This window comes from Centropristis striata, chromosome 13, assembly GCF_030273125.1.
Source record: "Centropristis striata isolate RG_2023a ecotype Rhode Island chromosome 13, C.striata_1.0, whole genome shotgun sequence".
NCBI classification, from domain to species: Eukaryota; Metazoa; Chordata; class Actinopteri; order Perciformes; family Serranidae; genus Centropristis; species Centropristis striata.
This window is the reverse complement of record NC_081529.1, coordinates 25,303,019-25,322,663: the sequence shown is the minus strand read 5'-3', so window position 1 is coordinate 25,322,663 and position 19,645 is coordinate 25,303,019. Positions and strand designations below refer to the sequence as shown.

The 19,645-nt window shown below is 39.0% G+C and overlaps 2 protein-coding genes across 10 annotated transcripts in view; one reads left to right on the top strand and one right to left on the bottom strand.

Moving 5' to 3' along the window:
- Positions 1–93: 93 nt before the first annotated feature.
- Positions 94–17,081, bottom strand: map3k14a (mitogen-activated protein kinase kinase kinase 14a). 3 transcript variants are annotated; one of them, XM_059348262.1, is made up of 16 exons: positions 16,968–17,081; positions 8,988–9,254; positions 8,821–8,902; positions 8,485–8,707; positions 7,752–8,141; positions 7,152–7,286; positions 6,936–7,065; positions 5,907–6,035; positions 4,124–4,228; positions 3,421–3,578; positions 3,175–3,325; positions 2,247–2,567; positions 2,054–2,163; positions 1,191–1,329; positions 996–1,096; positions 94–551 (listed from the first exon to the last, which is right to left on the bottom strand). In XM_059348262.1, the coding sequence occupies exons 2-16, from the start codon at positions 9,238–9,240 to the stop codon at positions 390–392; spliced, it is 2,589 nt and encodes an 862-aa protein (XP_059204245.1). In that variant the 5' UTR covers positions 9,241–9,254; positions 16,968–17,081; the 3' UTR covers positions 94–389. The 3 variants fall into 3 exon arrangements, with proteins under 3 accessions (XP_059204245.1, XP_059204244.1, XP_059204243.1); XM_059348261.1 differs by lacking the exon at positions 16,968–17,081 and adding an exon at positions 10,944–12,097; XM_059348260.1 differs by lacking the exon at positions 16,968–17,081 and adding an exon at positions 11,160–12,097.
- Positions 17,082–19,285: 2,204 nt separating this feature from the next.
- gpatch8 (G patch domain containing 8) overlaps positions 19,286–19,645 on the top strand; it is a 33,962-nt gene continuing 33,602 nt past the window's right edge. For 5 of the 7 annotated variants that reach the window (XM_059348330.1, XM_059348325.1, XM_059348332.1 and 2 more), the window contains exon 1: positions 19,346–19,416. Coding sequence is in view for 1 of the 7 variants with exons in the window: in XM_059348321.1 (XP_059204304.1) it covers positions 19,372–19,416 (45 nt within the window). In the remaining 6 variants the exon portion in view is untranslated. Of the gene's footprint in view, positions 19,417–19,645 lie in introns of all 7 variants that reach the window. The other 2 variants (XM_059348321.1, XM_059348324.1) reach the window with 2 other exon arrangements.

The window sequence follows — 19,645 nt, the reverse complement described above, 5'->3', positions numbered from 1 at the left end:
GTCTAAAATGTGAGCAAAGTAAGCTAAGTATTAGAGATATGTCAGCTAAATTGTGTGAAATTGTGAAAAAATGTATCAAAATGGTACTACAGACTGGATTATTAATGTTGTGAATAAGTGAGATCAATAATGTATCATACACTGCTTATTTTCATATGCTCTTTTAATGACAAATGTAAACACGCAATACAGAAGTGTGCATTGTGTAACATAGACCTTTAAACAAAAACCAAAAAAGGCATTTCTGGTAGATTTAATGTTTTGTTTATGGAATGTTTTGAGAACATTGAGACCAATTAAAGGCAAATATTTGAAACAACGCAACAGAAGGCCATATGTAGGACGGATAGGATGACACTGCGGCTAGTGAAAGGAGAGAGTTTCCGGCTCTATCTTGTCTCCAGCACTCCGTCTCTGATCCTCCACCTCCAGGCAGAGCTGAAGTCTGGAGCAGGAACACAGCAGAGCTCCAGACCGGAGTCCTGCACCTCCTCATCGTGAGTAACCTGCTGGCCCTGCTGGGTTTCAAGGGTGAAAACCCTCTCAGAGATCTAAAAAGGAGAGACAGATAAGTTATACGTCTGGGACAGGTCTACTTATGGTCCCCAGAGTTAGGACTAAACAAGGAGAAGCAGCGTTTAGTTTTTATGCACCAAATCTCTGGAACAAACTCCCAGAGAACTTGAGGTCTGCTGCAACTCTCAGCTCTTTTAAATCAAGTCTGAAGACTTTTCTGTTTCCATTTTAACCTGTAATTTTTATTCATTTGCTCTTAAATGTTTTATTCATTCACTTTTTTTTTTTTTTAAATTCGCTTTTAAATGTCTTCTAATGTGTTTTATGTATTTTAATCTTGCCCCTGTAAAGCACTTTGAATGTCCCTGTGTCCGAATTGTGCTATATAAATAAACTTGCCTTGCCTTGCCTATACAGGTGTGATCAAACACTAAAATGTGACTAACTGTCTTGACACATGAGCGTGTGAGTCTGCTTACCTGATCACTGATCCCAGTGGCGATGTGTCCCACCTTCACCCGGCGCGTCTCTCTAATGCGGATGCTTCTCCTGTTGAAGTCTCTGATGCAGACATCCACCCCTGAGCAAATCACAGAGCATTGAGATGCATGTGTTACAGTTTGGCACGACAAGAAGTTTAAAAGAAAAGAGAGGTTCGAGAGTTTTTATCTCACCTTCAAAACAGCAGGGGGGTGGTAGCTGTGTATGATTCAGCAAATCCAAACTGGAAACCTGCACATCTGGCTGACTGTTGTAGGAGAAGACGCCGGAACTTAAGTCATCTCCCGGGCTCAGAGACCAGCGGCCAGAGTCCTAAAATAACGAGTGAAAAAAACAGGAACACAAGCCAAACAGTGGGTCTGTTAATACTTCAGCCAAAATGGATGAACACCAATAAAGCTTTTTGTTTTAACGGACAATTTTGCAATATTTGGCATTTGGCAGCATTTGGACAGCTGAAATGGATACATTTGAAATGGAAAAAATGTATTCTGCAATGACTTCTATAAGTTTACAACAAAAAACACTTCCCAGACCTTGTTTTAAACGAGGATGTGCGCAGTTCGTCTGCACCGAAATTACTTGTCAGTTCAACGTAACATCAAAATTAACATTGTTTTATTAATATACCCATTAAAATGTTCACTGTCCTGCCTTGTCTCCCGCAAACTACTTCAGTTTATAATCAGGTACATTTTCTAAATAACCATTTTCCTAAATAATTTTTTTTTTCAATAAATGTTATAGGTATACATTTCTTTAGTCAGTTGTTGTCATATTCTGTATTTTAAAATACTATTTGGTTATTAAAAAATGTACTTTAAAAAAACGGTTTCAAACGCCTATTACAACATATGCAATATTTTGTTTAATTGTTTTTCGCCTTGTTAATTGAATATGCTCAATTCTGACAGTTATCGGAGTGTAGTGAGTGAGTATTTTTGAGAATATTTCTCATCATAATTTTTTTCATCAAATCGGTAGAAATGGGCTTCTGTATAAATTTAAATGAACCTTATTGAGAATTTTGTGTTACCTTTTTGTCCCACGGTTCCCAGGTGGAATAAGGGTCACTGCTGAGACAAGACAAGAGCTGCTCCTGCATCTCAGCTGGGTGGAGCTGTGACAGACTGCTCAGGTAGAAATCTGAAAACAAGTAGACGAGCAATGAGTAACGTTCAAACATTTAACACCAGAAAGTAAAGCAGAACACTGGGGGAAACTCTCACCATGCTCCAGTTTACGCAGCTCCAGTTCAGGCACAGTGGTGGCCTTTTTGCTCCTCTTCTGGTTCGGCTCAGAGATCAGCGTTTGTGGGCAGAAAAGTGAGTCTTGCTTCGACTCGTAACAGTTCGCCTCCTTCCCTTCACCATCATCATCCAGTTCCTCCGTCCTCCTCCCTGTTGTCATCACTTCTTCAGCAGACTCTTGATCCTCCTCCTCCTCATAGTTAAAGCTGCTGCTGAGGAGTTGCAGGGAGTCGGGAGGTTTGTTGGCGATGTACAGGGGCTCTGTGTAGGGTCCTTTCACTGGACTGGTGAGTCCTCCCACTGCAATCACACCAACACATTAGGTCTTCAAAACATGTGGAAGATGATGCTCCCCGCCTCTGGAATTCATTACCACCCCAACTCAGGAACATTGACTCACTCCCTCATTTCAAAACACATCTGTTTAAAACTGCCTATTCCCTATGCTGACAATTACACTGTCCAATCTATCTTTTGTATTGTATTGTTATTAATTCTGTGTATTTTATTGTTGTATCTTTTCTATCTTTTTTGTACGGTGTCCTTGAGTGCCAAGAAAGGTGCCTCCACTGTCAATCAATATGTGCTGTGTGTGAGTCTGAGTGTGTTTGTGTGCGTGCATGACTAAATGCGTGTGTGCATGTTTGTGTATGTATACTTACAGATGTGTATGTGGGGGAGGGAGGGGTGGGTTTTGTCATTTTTATTGTTTGTTTTTTCTTATTTTTATTTTTTTTTGTAAAGCACTTTGTGTTGCATTTTTATGTATGAAAAGCGCTATATAAATAAAGTTTGATTTGATTTGATTTGAAATAAAATGTATTATTATTATTATTATTATTATTATTACAAATCAGTTCCACAGTGTAATAGGGGTGTGTTGTATTGACATTAATACTGTGCGTACCTTCTTTCAGAGCTCTGGCAGTTTTCACTTTGAGGTCAGATGCTGATGCTCTCTTGACTGGATCCTTCTGAAGTCCCGCCTTGATGACTTCAGCTGTGAGGGAGCTACAGTCCGGTGGGATCTCCCTCAGAGGCGGAGGCTCAGTAGCAATCTGTAACCATAACAACAACGCACTGGGTCAAAGTCTGAAATGAATACTGTGAAGAGCGGACTGGACGTTGGCCGTAAAGCAGCATCTGCGTATACCTTCAGGTAAAGTCTGCATTTGTAGTATCTTGTCCAAGGTTGACACGCATTGAGCATGTGCAGTAACATACAGCAGCTGCTCCACACATCTGCTTTGGCTCCGCGGGGATCCCCTTTTACAATCTCAGGGGCCATGTGGGTCTCTGTGCCCTTCAGATCTGCATTGAATTACATTGGGAAAACAATTAAATAAGACACAGAAGTGGATAAATTACCCATATTCTCAACTGAATTACTGACGTTACACAGTACGAAGTCACCTTGAATGTATACATTTTTCAAAAATTCATATATATTATTTATTTTATTTCTCCTTCTATCTTGTTTTTATATTATATTTTATGTCTGCTTTAGATTTACACTTTTTTTACATTGCTTCATATATTTAATTATTTTATTTTTATTGTGTTTTACCTGTATTATTATATTTACTATCCACTGTTTTCAATGGATTTTTTACTGCATGTATATTTTGTAATTATATTTAAATTTATTAAATATATATATATTTCATATTTACAGTTTTTCTTCATGGATTTTTTTTATTGCTTCCCATTGTTTATTTTGTTATTAGATTTAATTTTATTATATTTCTATATCAAATAAATTAAATACATTTGTTTTTCTATTCACTATTTAATTATTTCCTTCAATCGAGCCTCATACAATTGTTTTTTAATCATAGTGACAATAAACATCTCACCTTTGGATCCGCTGAGGCTCTGTCCCTGATTATCGAGTCTCTCTGCGTGTCCAAAGTCACACAGGAAGGTGTCTCTACCGTCCTCCGACAGCAACACATTGTCAGCTGTGGGAAACAAGCGGAGTCAGTAATCCAGGGCATTAGCACTGATTTCCATGACTTTTGCAGTGTAGTTTATGGATGACATAATTAGAAACAGGGCAGCTGCACAGACACGAATCTGTCTACGGACAAAGGAGCAAAAATAAGAGGGAGATATGAGGTCACTGAGGGACAGCTGCTGTCGAAAACACTTTAATGAGGAATGAATGTGGAGTCTGGTAACAAACCGGCAGCAGATAAAAAGATTTGGCGTCACTGCTTTGTTTTTTTCTGAGGCATTACAGACACCAGGTGGCGCCTGAGCTGCAACCGTACAAAACATGTTTGTCTTCCTGTTCAAGTCTGTTGTTTGGCCCTTCCTCCAACTTAGTTCTCTTTTTCATCTTTTTTTTTTTATACTTCTTTAGTTTAATTTCATCTTCTGCCTTCTTTCTGGTTTTGTTCTCTCTCTCTTCTCTCTCTAACAACTTCCTGCTCCTCGTCCCTTCCCCCCTCTGTGTTTCGTTCTCCCTTTCTTTCTCGCTCTCCTGATTCTCTGCACATGCGCACCTCTAAAGAGCAGCGGTGAGTCACACTGTGGGAAATTCCCAGCCCCACGTCTTCTCTGTCTGGTTTCACAACACAGGTGCCGTGGATCAAATCCTCTGTATCTGTGACACTTGTGTTCCACACAACAGCTGCACACAGAGACACGGAGCCCTCTGATGAGAACTAATTAGAAACTTGACTTATTCTCTTTGTATATTTTTGTTTTCCACTTTGTACCACAACAAGTAAAAGTCAAGCTGAGACATTTAGTTTTACTCTTCTTACTGTTGTGCTGCTTTGATCTGCTGTTGAAACTCATCTTGAGAGTGTTTACCGTTCATTGCCAATATCTTTATTTATTTTTAGTCCAAATATTTAAATTCATATTTCAGATCATATTCATCGCTCTAAAGGCAGTGGACTGTATCGTAAACAAAACATCGAGTGGCAACATCCAGAAGGACACAGGGATGTCCTCTGTACTTTTATCAAGTTTACACAATAAAAAAATCAGTTAGGGTTAAGTACTGTCCATAAGTGCACATTTGAGGCACTTTACTTGAGTATTTTCATTTAATGCAGCTTTACTCTACTCCACTATATCTAAGGGGGAAATATTGTACTTTTGATTCGACTAACAGCTCTTCTTCCACCTCAATTTAAAGGCAGGAAACAACCATTTAGTTGCATTTTTTAATGTAGTGTATGCAGGTGCCAATGATGGATTTCATATAGAATTGTGTGTGATATTAGTATTTCTACTGATGTATTTTAGAAAATCTTTTCCACTTGCTCCAGACAAAAAAGAAATCATTCATAAATAATTTGATGGCTCTTAAGATACCAGTCTGAGGTCAGATAAAAGTAGTTCCAATCCGTTGTTTTTATGGTATCATTATTTGTGTTTTGACTTATTAGTAGAAGAAGAAGATTACTTTATTAATCCCACAATGGGGATATTCAACCTCTGCATTTAACCCATCCTTTTTTACACACAAGTGAACACACCATGCAAGCAGTGGGCAGCACATTACTGCGCCCGGGGAGCTGTGGAGGGGGGTTAGGTGCCTTGCTCAAGGGCTAAGATGACACTTGAACATAAGTGTAACTGCTGTGAAAATGTGTAAAAGGAATATTCCGTTGTATAATGTACCTTTGATGTCCAGATGAACCACTTTTTTCTTCCGTAAGTACTCCAGTGCTGTTAGGATCTGAAAGTGGTAGTGGAGACTCAGGTCTTCTGGCAGGCGGCCGCGCTCCGCTATCAGCTCGCCCAGGGAGCCTGGAATAACACATAAGGTCAGACCAGGATAAAGACTGGCACATATCTTGTTAATATTGCCCTATACCAGGGGTCTCAAACTCAAATTACCTGGGGGCCGCTGGAGGAAGTATCAAAATGACCAAAAAAAGACACAAAATTACTAAAAAAATTACACAAAATGACAGAAAAAAACCCTAAATTACTTTAAAAAGACACAAAATCAAAGGACACAAAATGATCAAAACAGACACAAAATTCTTTAAAAAAAAAAAAAGACAAAATGACCCAAAAACAAAACAAAATGACAAAATGACAAAAATTCTTAAAAAAAGAAACAAGATGACCAAAAAATACACAGATTTACCAAAAGACACAATATGACAAAAGGACAAAAAGACAAAATTATTAAAAAAAGACAATTATTTTTTTTAAAAAGACACAAAATTACCAAAAAAGTAATTAAAGGGACCTTCCACACACAACACGGTAAAGTGCCATTCATATAAAACTCACATTTAACTTTTATATCAAGGTGGGGGCCACAAAATATCATCACAAGGGCCTCAATTGGCCCGCGGGCCACGAGTTTGAGACCCCTGCCCTATACACTGTGTCTGATTCAACTCTTCCTTCTATCATGGTCTGGAATTTGATGACAGCGAAAAAGTGCGAGGTATGTCATTGTGTTTATCGAGCAGGCATCTCTCATCACAGATGTTTGGTGCAAGGAAGCTCAATAGTCATTTCTGACATCCCAGAACCACCCACTACCATATCTCGACACTAATCACATCCGTTTTTCTGTTATCTTCACTATTCTCATGTGTTTTTTTGCACCTATTTCATCACATCTTAACCAACAATTTGAACGTTAGTAGAACATCGTGTGTGTAAAAGGCAGAAATGAGGCTTGTTTACCAGATTTGTGGTCCATGAAGAGGACAACGTAAGGCCCCTCTCTGACCACTCCAAAGAGTTCAACCACATGAGGAGATCTGAGGGCACTCCACGCACCCACCTCCTCACTGACGAACCGCTTCAGGGCGATCTGTGAGGAAAGCATGGAACAAAAGTGTGAGCCCATTTTAAAAATTTGTAAGTGGAAAAAAACAAACAAAGAAGGCGGTGTGTTACCTTCTTCACAGCAAATTTGTAGCCTGTGTTGACATCTTGAGCACTGTGTACTTCACCATAGGAGCCCTCCTTGATGAAATGTGTGAGGACATACTCCCTCCCTTCCTTGTATTCAGAGTCCACAGGCTGGATTTTCTGATAGAATAAGAGAGAATACGTTTGTTCAGTTGATCCAGAAAGTAGACACGAAGCAGAAACTTCTTCATCTTTTAAGATTTTATGGCAATATTTCTTTTGTCATCTAACAGACAGTTGTTTACTTTAGGATCCACTGTTAATAAATAACAGAAAAATAACTAAGAGACAATAAACTCAACCAAACCCAAAAAAAAGAGGGAGGTACGGAATATCGTTCGGAATATATTCCTGGTTATTGCAAATCTAAGGCTGTACTTTCGATCTTTATGTCTCTCTTTGGGGTAAGTCTTATTCCATTTCCTTATGATCTCTGATTGCAAAGGTTAATTTTCCAGGGAAGTAAATGAATTGAACTAATTTAAATAAATATTTTGTAGTTTCTAGGTTACTTTAAGTTTTCTCAACCTCTTCCTAAAAGGATATTAATATTGGACATGTACAGAAAGCGTGTGTAGAACGTACTTCATTGTAAAAGATGATTCCCTCTGTGCAGACAGAGTCGTCTGCTGAGAGTTCATCTTCCTCTTCACACACATCTCTCCCCACTGCTTTGAAAAAGGGCCCCGCGTAGCACGGGTCCCCCTGACTGACGCAGCCCCGGAGGGCATCGAGAGCCAGCGAACAGTCTCCCAGACTGCTGAGGGAGTCGGAGACGCTGTCCTGCCCATAGGAACGGAGATTGGAGCGGGGGTCCCAGACCGGGTCTGCCCAGTTGAGCGGGGAGCAGCTGGAGCCTGTGTTGTAGATCTGTTGGCTGTAGCGAGAAGGCCCTCTGTCCTGCTCTTCTGAGCTTTCAATGCTGCTGCAGCAGGAAGAGCTGAGGTCGCTTCTCCCTCCAAGAGACGACTCCTCCTACAGGACATGAGAAAAAAAAAGCAAGGTCGATCAGACTCCATGATGTTTATATCTGAGGTGCTCAGTGGCCGAACGCTCAAGGCCGTGAGAGGCAGCTTTGTCTCAATTTGGTGATTCACTTCCACAACACAGGAAAGCTAATATTTGCATGGGAATGTCGAGAGGACGAGCGTCTGACTGCCAAAGAATGTGGCAATTTATCCTTGAAGATGATTCACTAGAAAAACACTGCAAGCAGTCTCAGTACTTGTAGTATACAATGTTCCTGTTTAATAGAAATTTCAACAGTTTTTTTATGCATAAGACCCAATGAAATGTGAAGAATAAACAGAGTTCTTACCAGGATCCAGACCCGAGAACTTCCACTCTCCTGTTCAGGGACTCCTGAGGGCATTCGATGTCTCTGTCGCTGCTTCTCCTTCTTCTTCTCCAATTTTTTCTTCCCTTTGCGCTTCTGTCTCTTCCTGGCCCTCTTTCTTGGGGTGAGCTGTGCCGACGAGCTGCCCGGCTCCTGGACGGAGGCCGTGGTTGGGCATGCCACATTGTTGTGCTCTGAGGGAATACTTGAAGCAGAAGAATGGAAGCGATGTCATTTCCAGGCATGGCTTTAAACAATTCACTATAACCTGAACGAAGTGCGAAATACAGAAGCAAAGGAGTCGTGTTAATGCCATACCTGCTGGTGAAACAGTTTGGGGTGGGAAGAAAGGAGCGCTCAAAGCAGGATGGACTAAACTCTTGGGAGTCCTGGGTTTCACCTGCAGAGAGCTTTAATGTTAAACTCTTCGTTCAGGCACACTTATTTGATTTATTATGAAACGCAAATCAAAAAGACATAATTACATTCAGCCTGGGCAATGAAGGTTGAGGTCTTCAGTGGCATTTCTCCCACTTGTTCTGCGGTCCCATGTGTCAGGAGTCTATTTATCACAGGGCTAAAGGCTATGCAGTCCATTTTGCTGTCCTTCCCCTCCTCTTCCTCCTCCTCAGCCTCCTGGTCTGCAGCATGGCAGGATGGGTACGACCCCTTCAGCTCAGCTTGGGATGACCCGGAGAAGGGCGCTGTTGAGTTAAAAATCCTTTGCCTCACCGCCATCTCATCTGCTGGATCTGGAGAGAGAGAACAATCATAAAGCAACGGATGAGTCAAGTGCTTTATCTAAAATTGTACAGCATGAATGTCAAAAAAAGTAATATTTAGGGCCCGAGCAGGCAACGACCTGCGAGGTCCCTATTGTATTTCGAATGATTATTTATTTTTATTATTTTTTATTTTATTTTTCTTCTTCCCAAATGATCGCATTTTTCACTGCCTGAATATACCCCAAAACTCATGAAACTTTAATTGTAGTTATAACTGATCATTTATGGCAGAACGTCGAATTGTATTTTTGTATTAATTCATAATTTGTATTTTTGCATGTGGGAATGCCATATTTTGTCTGGCTTATAGTCCAAAACCCAAAGACATTCAGTTGAATATCTTATATGACACAACAAACAGTCAAATCGTTACATTTCAGAAGCTGGAACCTGCAAACTTTTGCCGTCTTTCCTTCATGATTAAAATTCTGTCAATCAACTAATAAATTAATCGACTAATCACCGCAGCTCTAGTTCATACTGTTTTGTATTTTGAAGTGGAAATGCAATGTGTCTCCTTTGCAAATTGCACTTTCAATTGATTATTACATTAAAAGTGATTTAGTTGAACATGTTAGCTCTGTAACCCAATGTTAGTGCATCGTGTCTGTTCAGTAAATCACATGGTTGCTGCTTATCATGGCTAGTGACTGACTGACCTTTAAAAAATGTTGTGAAGTCTGTACTTCCCTATAACGTAACAATGGACTTTTCTACTATTTGCTGATGTGAGAGTGATGGTGCCTAAAAAGAGGAAAAACTTATTTTCAAGTTAAAATTTCTACTTATTTCTCCTTATTTCTTATTTATTCGATTTTTTGTTTTTCATTTGATAGTCAATTTAGCACATAATGTCTTTTCTGTTTATGTTTAAGGGCCTAAAAGTTCATTTTTTTAGTTCCAGGATGAAGTAAAGCAGAAAGGCTCACATATGACGAAAGATAAGATGTTTACTCTTGCCAACAGAAATATGCACACACTGCAATAAAACAATGACAGGCTTTGTACTGAGGTTAAGCACATATTAATCTGCTTCCTTATGGCCCGTTTAAAGTTTAACATATTCAACTGTGTCAAGCGCGTTCAGCGTTCATCATGATAATCACTTGAACTGAAACTTTGAAAGTTTGTGGTGGGCAGATGAGACAGGAAACTCAACCCAGGCCTTGTTTTGACAGTTGCAACTGTGTCGTTACATGCAAGCACTCTGTTTCACTCAGAGGAAATAAACTACAGCACCACATTAGGCCCAGCCAGGCTGAATTTCCAATAAAGATTTGCAGGGCTGGCTACAGATGGCTTATAATCGTCAAAACACATATGACTGTAAAATCAGCAGACACATTCTTTTGTCTCAGCACTCGTTATATTACATGCATTAAATACAGTTTGAAAGGCACAAACTGGGATGATAGTTGCAGCATGTTGCATCAGTGTGTCCATTACACTCAACCTCAGCTTTGGACTCTTCCTGCACACACACATACAAATATTCTTGATAGAGTTTATACCAGGATTAATCTGGACTAAAACAATCTCAAAACACTTCCCAGCTAAGTTTTGCACATTCTTGCTCGAATACAAGTACTAGGAAAGAAAAACCTGACATCAAACTAGAGTCAAATTTCGATAAAAGCTGTTTAGTAGTGTCGTTACCTTGTGTGCCGACTTCATGCACTGCAAGATTATCAAGAACAAAGCAATTCAAGTGTCACTTCCTTCTTAAGACACTGCCGGTGCTCTGAGAGCCTCATCAACACCACGCCCCGATGAATTTACACGGAAAGGAAATAGAGAAAAAACCCACTGCAATAAACACGACCACAAAAACAACTCTGTGTATGTGTGAGGCCGAGGGGCGTGTAGACGTACCGACAGATGCCAGTGTGATCTGCAATCTCTCTGCTGTGTATCCGCTCTGTGTAACCTGTCATCTACATTAGTACAACTAGTGTTTGTCTGCCTCGTCCTTCATGTTCGGATTCTCAGTAATGTCTCGGCTCGGTCGCCGCTCTGCTGCTCTGCTTGATGCTGGCTCTCAGCCAGCCTGGGGGGAGGAGCTGGCTGACAATGACTTATGGGAAATGCATCTCCACTTCCCCATATTCCCTCCCTCGCTCACTCCAACAGGGCTGGCTTACTTACTCTTCCCTGTAACTAGATTAAAGGATAACATGTTTTGTTATATTTTTTTAAGATCAACTGTGACCTATGGAGAGTTAAAAAGCAGAACATCGGCTCCATGTGGCCCACGCCTATCAAGTTATACTCAGGTTTTACTCAAAGGAGAATTAATGAAAGATGTGATGATTACAGCATGGCATCAAAGTTGAATTGAAGGTATAATATGTAAGTTTTCCTCATTAAAATCTCTAAAAACACCTAGACGTATGTTATATATTTGTTTAGTTGTTTAATTACTTCATCCCAAATGTTTCCTACAATTTTTAAACCTAGTGAAATCCATCATTTTAATCAAGATAACAGCCTGTTACCATTATTCTGGTGCGTCAGGGTTGTGGTTGTCTGCCAAAAACGGTCATAAAATCTTTACCCAGTTTAGGCAAGATTTTATGACACACTTTTTAGATCTTGGTTGTTTTTAAACTAGCTAAAATAGCAAAATTTGAAGTGGATGAAGGATTTTAGTGATCAGACATATGGATTTTAAGATATTAGAGAAACAATGAGCAAACATAAGTGGCAGCTGTCTACTGAACAGCATTGGAGAAACACTGATGTGAAACTGCTTTAGTCAATGTTTTCACTGGTTCTAATCAATGGATCTATTTGTTTTAGAGAGGAGGAGATATCTGGTGATAATTTGGTCCCAAGTAAAAGTCACCTGATTATCTGGATCTTCAGTTATCAGAGAATCAGTTTATCAGTTCGCAGCCCCTCCGAGAAGGCCTTTGTTAGCCGAACAGTGTTGGTCACAGATTTTAAAGTGCTTTATTCCTTCTTTTTCCTGGTTTTAATCACTGGGTCAGTTTGTTTTGGAGAGGGGGAGACCTCTGCGGATAATTTGGCTCCCAGTAAAACCTCCTGAAGAATAAACACTGGATGAAACCTAACCAGGAGATGCTGACTGCAATGGTGGTGGTGACAACTCCCATGATCCCACGCTACTTCGCTTCAAACTTCGTCTTTTGTTATTGTTTGACTGAAAGGCCCTGAGCATACTGCATGTTTAATAGGTGTAAGATGCCAATTCACTGAAAACATTACTGAACTGTCACAGTTCTCTCTCCCTCTGTTGTAAAATAGTTTCTGACACAGTAGAAAATAAAATGTAAAGAGTTCTGTGACCTTTCATTGTATCCCAATGAGCATGTGGCCTAAAACCAGTATATATGAGCACATATAAGCATATATAAGGCCGTCAAAGGTCATGTGATACTCCCACAGACTCTCCACTACATGACATGTCATTCATCTAACATCAAACGACAGAGTTGTTATTAGACAGCAAACGTCTGATATCTGATATTATGAGGATCTTGTGGAAAACATTTGCCACCAAAAGAATTCAGAGCGAGCGTGTGAGCCGACACATCTACAGTCTGAGGCGGCTTCTGTATCATCTATCTGAAATAATCTCACTTGCTTTTCTTTTGAGCAGCAACACAACTTACTCATATGAAAACAGCCACAGCACACAGGAAATTCAGAATACAACTTCAGAGGAGCCGCCACGAAGCAAGAACACAGAGCTGAATGCAAGTTGCTGAGCGGAAACTGTTTGCTGTTATGGCAACAATATGTTCGAAACACTGACAGAATTAGTCGTTAGGGTTTAGTTTGGCCTCCCTTATTAACCACCAACAGATTCAAAAATAAAACACTATGTAGCAAATGTCTAACAGCAGTGACTCAATTTGAATTGAAAGAACAAGACCTGGATAGTGTCAATTAGCAACAAGACTAAACATGGCTAAACACGCGAGAGAAAAGGGTCTCATATATCCAACTTCATCATAAGATACTGCATATAAGACTGAGGTAATGCAGCTAAGGAGCCCAGAACTGAAACCATTTGTTGAAAGACAAAATGTTTATCTGAAACTATTTTAATAATCATTGACTAATCATTCATGTGATTTTCTGAGTCCTCAGTCCAGACCCTGGACTGTGGAGGACTGTGATGGATATTTTTGCTGGTGCCAGCATTCTTACTTGAGGCTGACCAATGAACAATCCAAATATGAATAAATATGAAGGTTAGTTCAATCCAATGTAATCTAGTTTTGCAGAGAAATCCTGAGCTTAACTTCACATACAGTCCGAGGCTATATTGAGCAGACTTCTGCTGTACACCCACACAGATTAGTAAAATTCCAAAGCCTTTAGTAAGGACAGGGAAAAGGGACTCAACCTGAAGTCGGCCACAGAAAACACACAGCCAAGCATTCCTTAAGGGAAACGGCTGATTCTCAGGAAGAATGTCCCAGTCCTGGACTACATATGTCCAGAGCTTCTAAGAAACCATCTGCATGCTCCAACTTCTACAAGTTCTGTGTCTCTCTGTCTCCTTTAACAACTTCCCTTTTTCCCTTCCCATGTTCTGTACATTAATTATGGGTATCTGAAAATGATTGCTCCTCTTGACAATCATGGCTTAGATAAAAAGCAATAGGTAAATGGGATGCACTTATATAGCGCTTTACACTACACACTACGCTCATGCACCCATTCACACTGTTGGCCTAGGCCAGGAGTTCTCAACCTTTTTGAGTCGCGACCCCCAATTTAACATGCATGTTGTCGGCGACCCCCCCTCACTGAACACAATCTCACAGTTCAGATCAGACAAACTCAGTTGATACGACAAATTTTGGACAAATAATGAAGCAGACAACAACTAAAACATCTCTCTGTCTGTGCATTTATATATATTTTTGTAACAGTCAGCTTCAAGCCAGAGACTCCTTGTAAAGTAATAACTTGCTAATTTGGGATTTGTCAGAAAAGACACAAAAAGAATCAAATTGACTAAAAAATTACATAAAATTAAGCAATACATGACTCAAATTGACCACAAAATGACAAAAAATGACCAGAAAAAGACACAAAATAACCAAAAAGACACACGTTGACCACAAAATGACCATAAAAGACAAAATTACTAAAAAAAACACGCAAAATGGGCAAAAAAAGACACAAAATGACCAGCAAAAGACAAAAAAAAGACACATTACTGAGAAAAAAACAACACATTACTGAGAAAAAAACAACACAAAATGGGCAAAAAAAACATTAAATGACCAAAAAGACAAAAACACATGAACACTTTAACACAGTGGAGAAAGAGACTTCCAAAATGATTTGACAACCCCCAGAAATCATCTCGCGACCCAAATTGGCCTAATGACCCCTAATGGCTGGCCTAGGCTACCAGGGCACACTGGTGCCACCTGCCACCATTGGGAATTCATTCACACACCGATGAACCAATAGGGGGCAATTCGGGGTGCAGTATCTTGCTCAAGGACACTTCGACATGTAGCTGCCATGGTCGGGATCGAACCACCAACCTTCCGGGTACCAGACAAAAGCTCTACCAACTGAGCCACACTGAGCCTGCTGCGACATTATCACAGTTTTGTTCTTCTTTTTTTGTCTGTTTCACATCAATGTGAGCTGAATGTGTTGGGTTTTAAACTGTTAGTCAGACAATACAGAAATGAAGATGTCAACAGGGATTTGGGGAAAATATAATGCACATTCCCTGCACACAAAACACTAAACATTTTCTCCAGCAATGTTGAAATTTTACAATGAAAAAATCAGCACATTAATCAATAATGATAGCCCTAGATTGTAAATATTTGTTTGAAAATGTGTAGCATGAATAACTATTTTAAATTCCAGGATATTATGCCAAGTATAATGAGGAAATATCAGAAACACACATTAAATAAAAAAGTGGACTGAAAATTCACATATAACACACATTTTCATGAAGCAGAACACTCTGGTATAAATTACATCGAGCAAGGATGACTTGAAATCTGGCATTAATTTCATAAATTGCATGCTATGTTAGACTACACTGTGGTTTAACAATAGCTATAAAGTTAACTCTATAGTGTAGAAGTATCCAGGAGTGGCACCATACTTTGTAGGTAGTGAACAGTCTTTTTCACACTTTCATTCTATTTTGCAGGGGATAATAAAAACAACATTTGCACTGACAGGACACCACTTTTTCATTAAAGGATGGACCAAGCCCCGGGATGCTTAGCTATAAATGCAGGCCAGGAATCTGACTGTGGTCCAAGAATGATCTGGCGTGTATTTGTGCACTGTGGAGAAGCAGCAGGACTTGGATTCAACATAAAGTACCTGTCAAGGGTGACTAATGCAAAACAGTTAAATCTGGTAGATATGGGCCAATAATAGGTTATTAATGTTTAATATATCAACAAGGCGGATATAAGCTGACAATAGCATGAAATATATCGTCACACTGTTAAAATGATCGCCTAAGTCATTTTTTGTCAAAATTGTTTTTTTTGCCTAAATCATCTCCTCATGATGCCGGCCACCTATGGTAAAATCACCTACATCCTCAGTTGATCAGATCATGTGATTTTACCCCTTTAAGATCATGGCCTATGTCAAGTGTGTGACTTAAGCGGATTTATTATGCCTAAGTCAAAATAAAATGTGACTTAGGCAATTTTTGAACATGCCTTTGTGACTTAAGCAAGATATGGTAACACTTTATTTTGAAGGTGTCTACATAAGAGTGACATGAGGATGTCATAAACATGACATGGGATGTGTCATGAACATTAATGACACTTTGAAGTAACATTAATGCTCATGATACTTGTCATGTCATGTTTCTGACAGGCTTGTGTGACTCTTATGTAGACACCTTCAAAATAAAGTGTTACCATGTCTTGCTTAAGTCACAAAGGCATGTTCAAAAAATTGCCTAAGTCATTTATTTCTCTTAAATTACATAATTTACGCACAGTGTTATGACTATGCCAATAGCCATCCTTTGTTACATCCTTTTTGAGTGAAATGATCAATAAATGTCATATGTTACACTTTTGGTGAAGTTTTTGTGTTTCCTGCAACACTTGGAAAAATGAGTTGAGTTTTTCTTAAGATGTGTATCTCTGTTTTTTTTTTCAGATTACTTACTTATACTTTTAGGTTTAAGATTTGCATTACAAACACAAGCATCCAACATCAGTCAGGAGCGTTGGAAAAAGTACAAGCTGGAGTACAACAGTTGTTTTAATCATAGACATCTGGCTTCAACAGGCGTATGAGGCGGTTTTGAAAAAGTTTGGTGACATGTACTGCCAAGTTTACAGTAACAGCAGCATATCTTTTACCGATCCGACTTCTGTTGTGTTTGGTGATTGTTACAAACAAAATATAATCGTAGAAACATGCCATATATCTCGCATTAGCTGCATTGATATTTGAGGGTTTGCGTCATCTCGGTATGCTAAAACAATAACTTAACTTCCTTCTAACGTCAGCCATTCACCGCCATTTCACATTAAACCTAACCGGAATGTTTTTGCCAATCGTTGAGCAATCCAAACGTTTTACATAAGAAATATTTGGCTCAAAAGACAACATAGAAGCCTGAGATAATAAAACTGGTTACACTATTTAACTAAACGATAAATGTACAGTACATTTTTCACTTACCGATCTTCCTATCAGTAGGCGTCGGCCGCTGGGCGATCACATCGGTGTTCAGCTAGAATTTTAACTTCCTGTTTCTATTCAAAGTAAATTCTATTATCCCTTAATTTAACCGAAGTGCCACGATATATAATCTACTGGTCGCAATGAATATAAGTCATTGATTGTTTGAATTTTTAGTGCTACTTGCGCTTCAGTAAAGTGTGTGCATTTATCGTAAATTATAGTTTTGCCCTTAATTTGAAAGATAACTTCCTGTACCTCCTGTAAACGCCTGTTTTTCATTTCACATCACAGAGGAGGAAATGCGCATGAGATGTGAACACTAAAGTGACTTTTAAAGCACCAGAGTCTTTTAAAAAGGGAAACGAGAGAGATTTTTTCATATGCTCGGGAAAAACGGACCCGTTTGTATTATGACATTTTATTTAGCTGAGGAAGTAGGATAATTTTCTCATCATATAATGTAAACATTTCATCCTTCAGTTTATTGCACACATTCAAAATCACCACATCTGGAGATACATGGTTTTCACTGGACAGGAAGGAGATGAAGAACTGTAATCTGAAAGTAACTAAGGCTCTTAGGTAAATGTAATCAGTAAAAATATAATATGCACCTCTGAGATGAAGGGGAATAGAAGTGTAATGTAGCATTAAAGCCTACAAAAGCAAAGTCCAAGTAATTCCAATTTGTAGGACCTAAATACAATTCTTGAGTAAATGTAGCCACTTAGTAACATGTCGCCATTGTCTGTATTGACACATATTCACCACAAGATGGAGTCATAAACTACTGACAAGTGGCAGCTCTATGTTATTGTCTACTATATTTACATGCAACATTATTGGTCGCCTGATGTGTAATTTTAGGAAATAATAATGCAATATAATTTAATGTATTAGGCTAGTATTAGTGTATTTTATACTCAAACATGGTAATCAAATATTAAGCTTAGCACTGCTGTCCATATCCTGTGATTTTGTAGTAATATATGACCAAAATGTCAAGATGTATGACATTAACATGGAACAGCCAGTCCCATTCCCTCTAGTATCCAGAGGTGAGATCTATAATCACTGTTTAGGGAGCTTTAATAAACACAACATGAATATAAACCTGTATCACAACAGCCACAGTTTTACAACTTTGCTTTTGCTTAGATAATCCATCAGTAAAATATATCTCTGTTTCTTACATCAATATGGACATACTGTAAGTCATTTAAGCAGCTTCATCCAGAAATGTGCTGGAAGTTCTGTGTCTGCCATGTGCAAAAGGGCCCAAAAAAAGATATTGATGATCTGGTAATTTCCCCTTTTCAATACCAAGTAAAATCCCCGGATATCTTACTTCCATGACACGCTGGTGAAGGAAAGCCAGAGATTCTCAAATCAAACCATGCAAATACTTTCTCTAAGCAAAGCAATCAGAAAAGCGGATTTCCTTCTGACATTGGCTCCTGGCATGCATTTGTTTGAAAACAATACATTTCAGCTTTTCTGTTTCATGTCTGCAAATTGGATGGACTCACATGCCTACACAGCAGCTATCAAAGTGCACTTTATTTGTTTAATTTTCTGCAGGAAGGACAACTTAAACATCAGAGACTTATAAGAACAATATAAATGCACAATATTTTCAATATTACGTTTTCAACATCATGTGCAATATTGCCTTTTAATAGGCAGATGCAATATTACTTTTTTCAATATTGCTATTGTTTATTTTCAGTTCCATGTGCATAATCCCTTTTTCACTTTAGTTCACTTATTTCACCAAATTTATCCAACTTTTATTGTTATTCTATTAGGCACTCTTTGTCTCAGCATTTACCTTCCTTCTCTGTGTTACATTTATTAATTATCTATCGTTTTTTATCCTTATATTGTTGCATTTTTTAGCAGACTCTGGGAGGAGAATTTCCTTGTGTAAAAATAAATGTATATTTTATCCTGGTGAATGAAATGAGCAAAATAAGATCTGATACCCAGTGAAATTATGTTATTGGTGCCACAGGGATCTGTGGCCCCATCTGTTACCTAATCCACCCAGTGTGCAATCATCCAGTCTGGCCTACATCAATTATTGTACTATACAAAAAAAACTGTCAGCACACCTGGTAGTGTAAACAAGTGGAATATGCTTAAATACCTGTAGATTATATCTGGGCATACAAATAAACTACTGATATTACCGTATTGATATAGCTTTAATTTATTCCCATAGGTAAAATTGTAGCATCTGAGTAGAAATTGTATAGGAAAGGTCAATTCACAGAGATTGAATCGTTTGCGAAGTGCACATCATCATCATCATCATCAACAGCAGCAGCAGCAGCAGCGCTCTGCTCCTGCTGGACACAGACAGACGGAGCGATAGAGAAGCTGCTGCTCTGTTCAGAAAATGGCCGACAGATTTTCTAGGTTCAACGAAGAGCGTGATTTCCAGGTAATGCATGCGAGACGAAAGACGGTTTGCATATATTTTTACCACGGCTGAATGTTCTGACACATAAATAGTGAAGAAAACGTGTTGGATCAATGCAAACTGCATCGTCCATTCCGGTGTTGATGTCGCTCGCTAGCACTGCAAGCTAGCTGCGCTAACGCTAATGCACTGCGGCGCTTTTGAATTTAACTTCCCTTACGTCTCGGTGTTTGGCTGCGTGCTATATTTG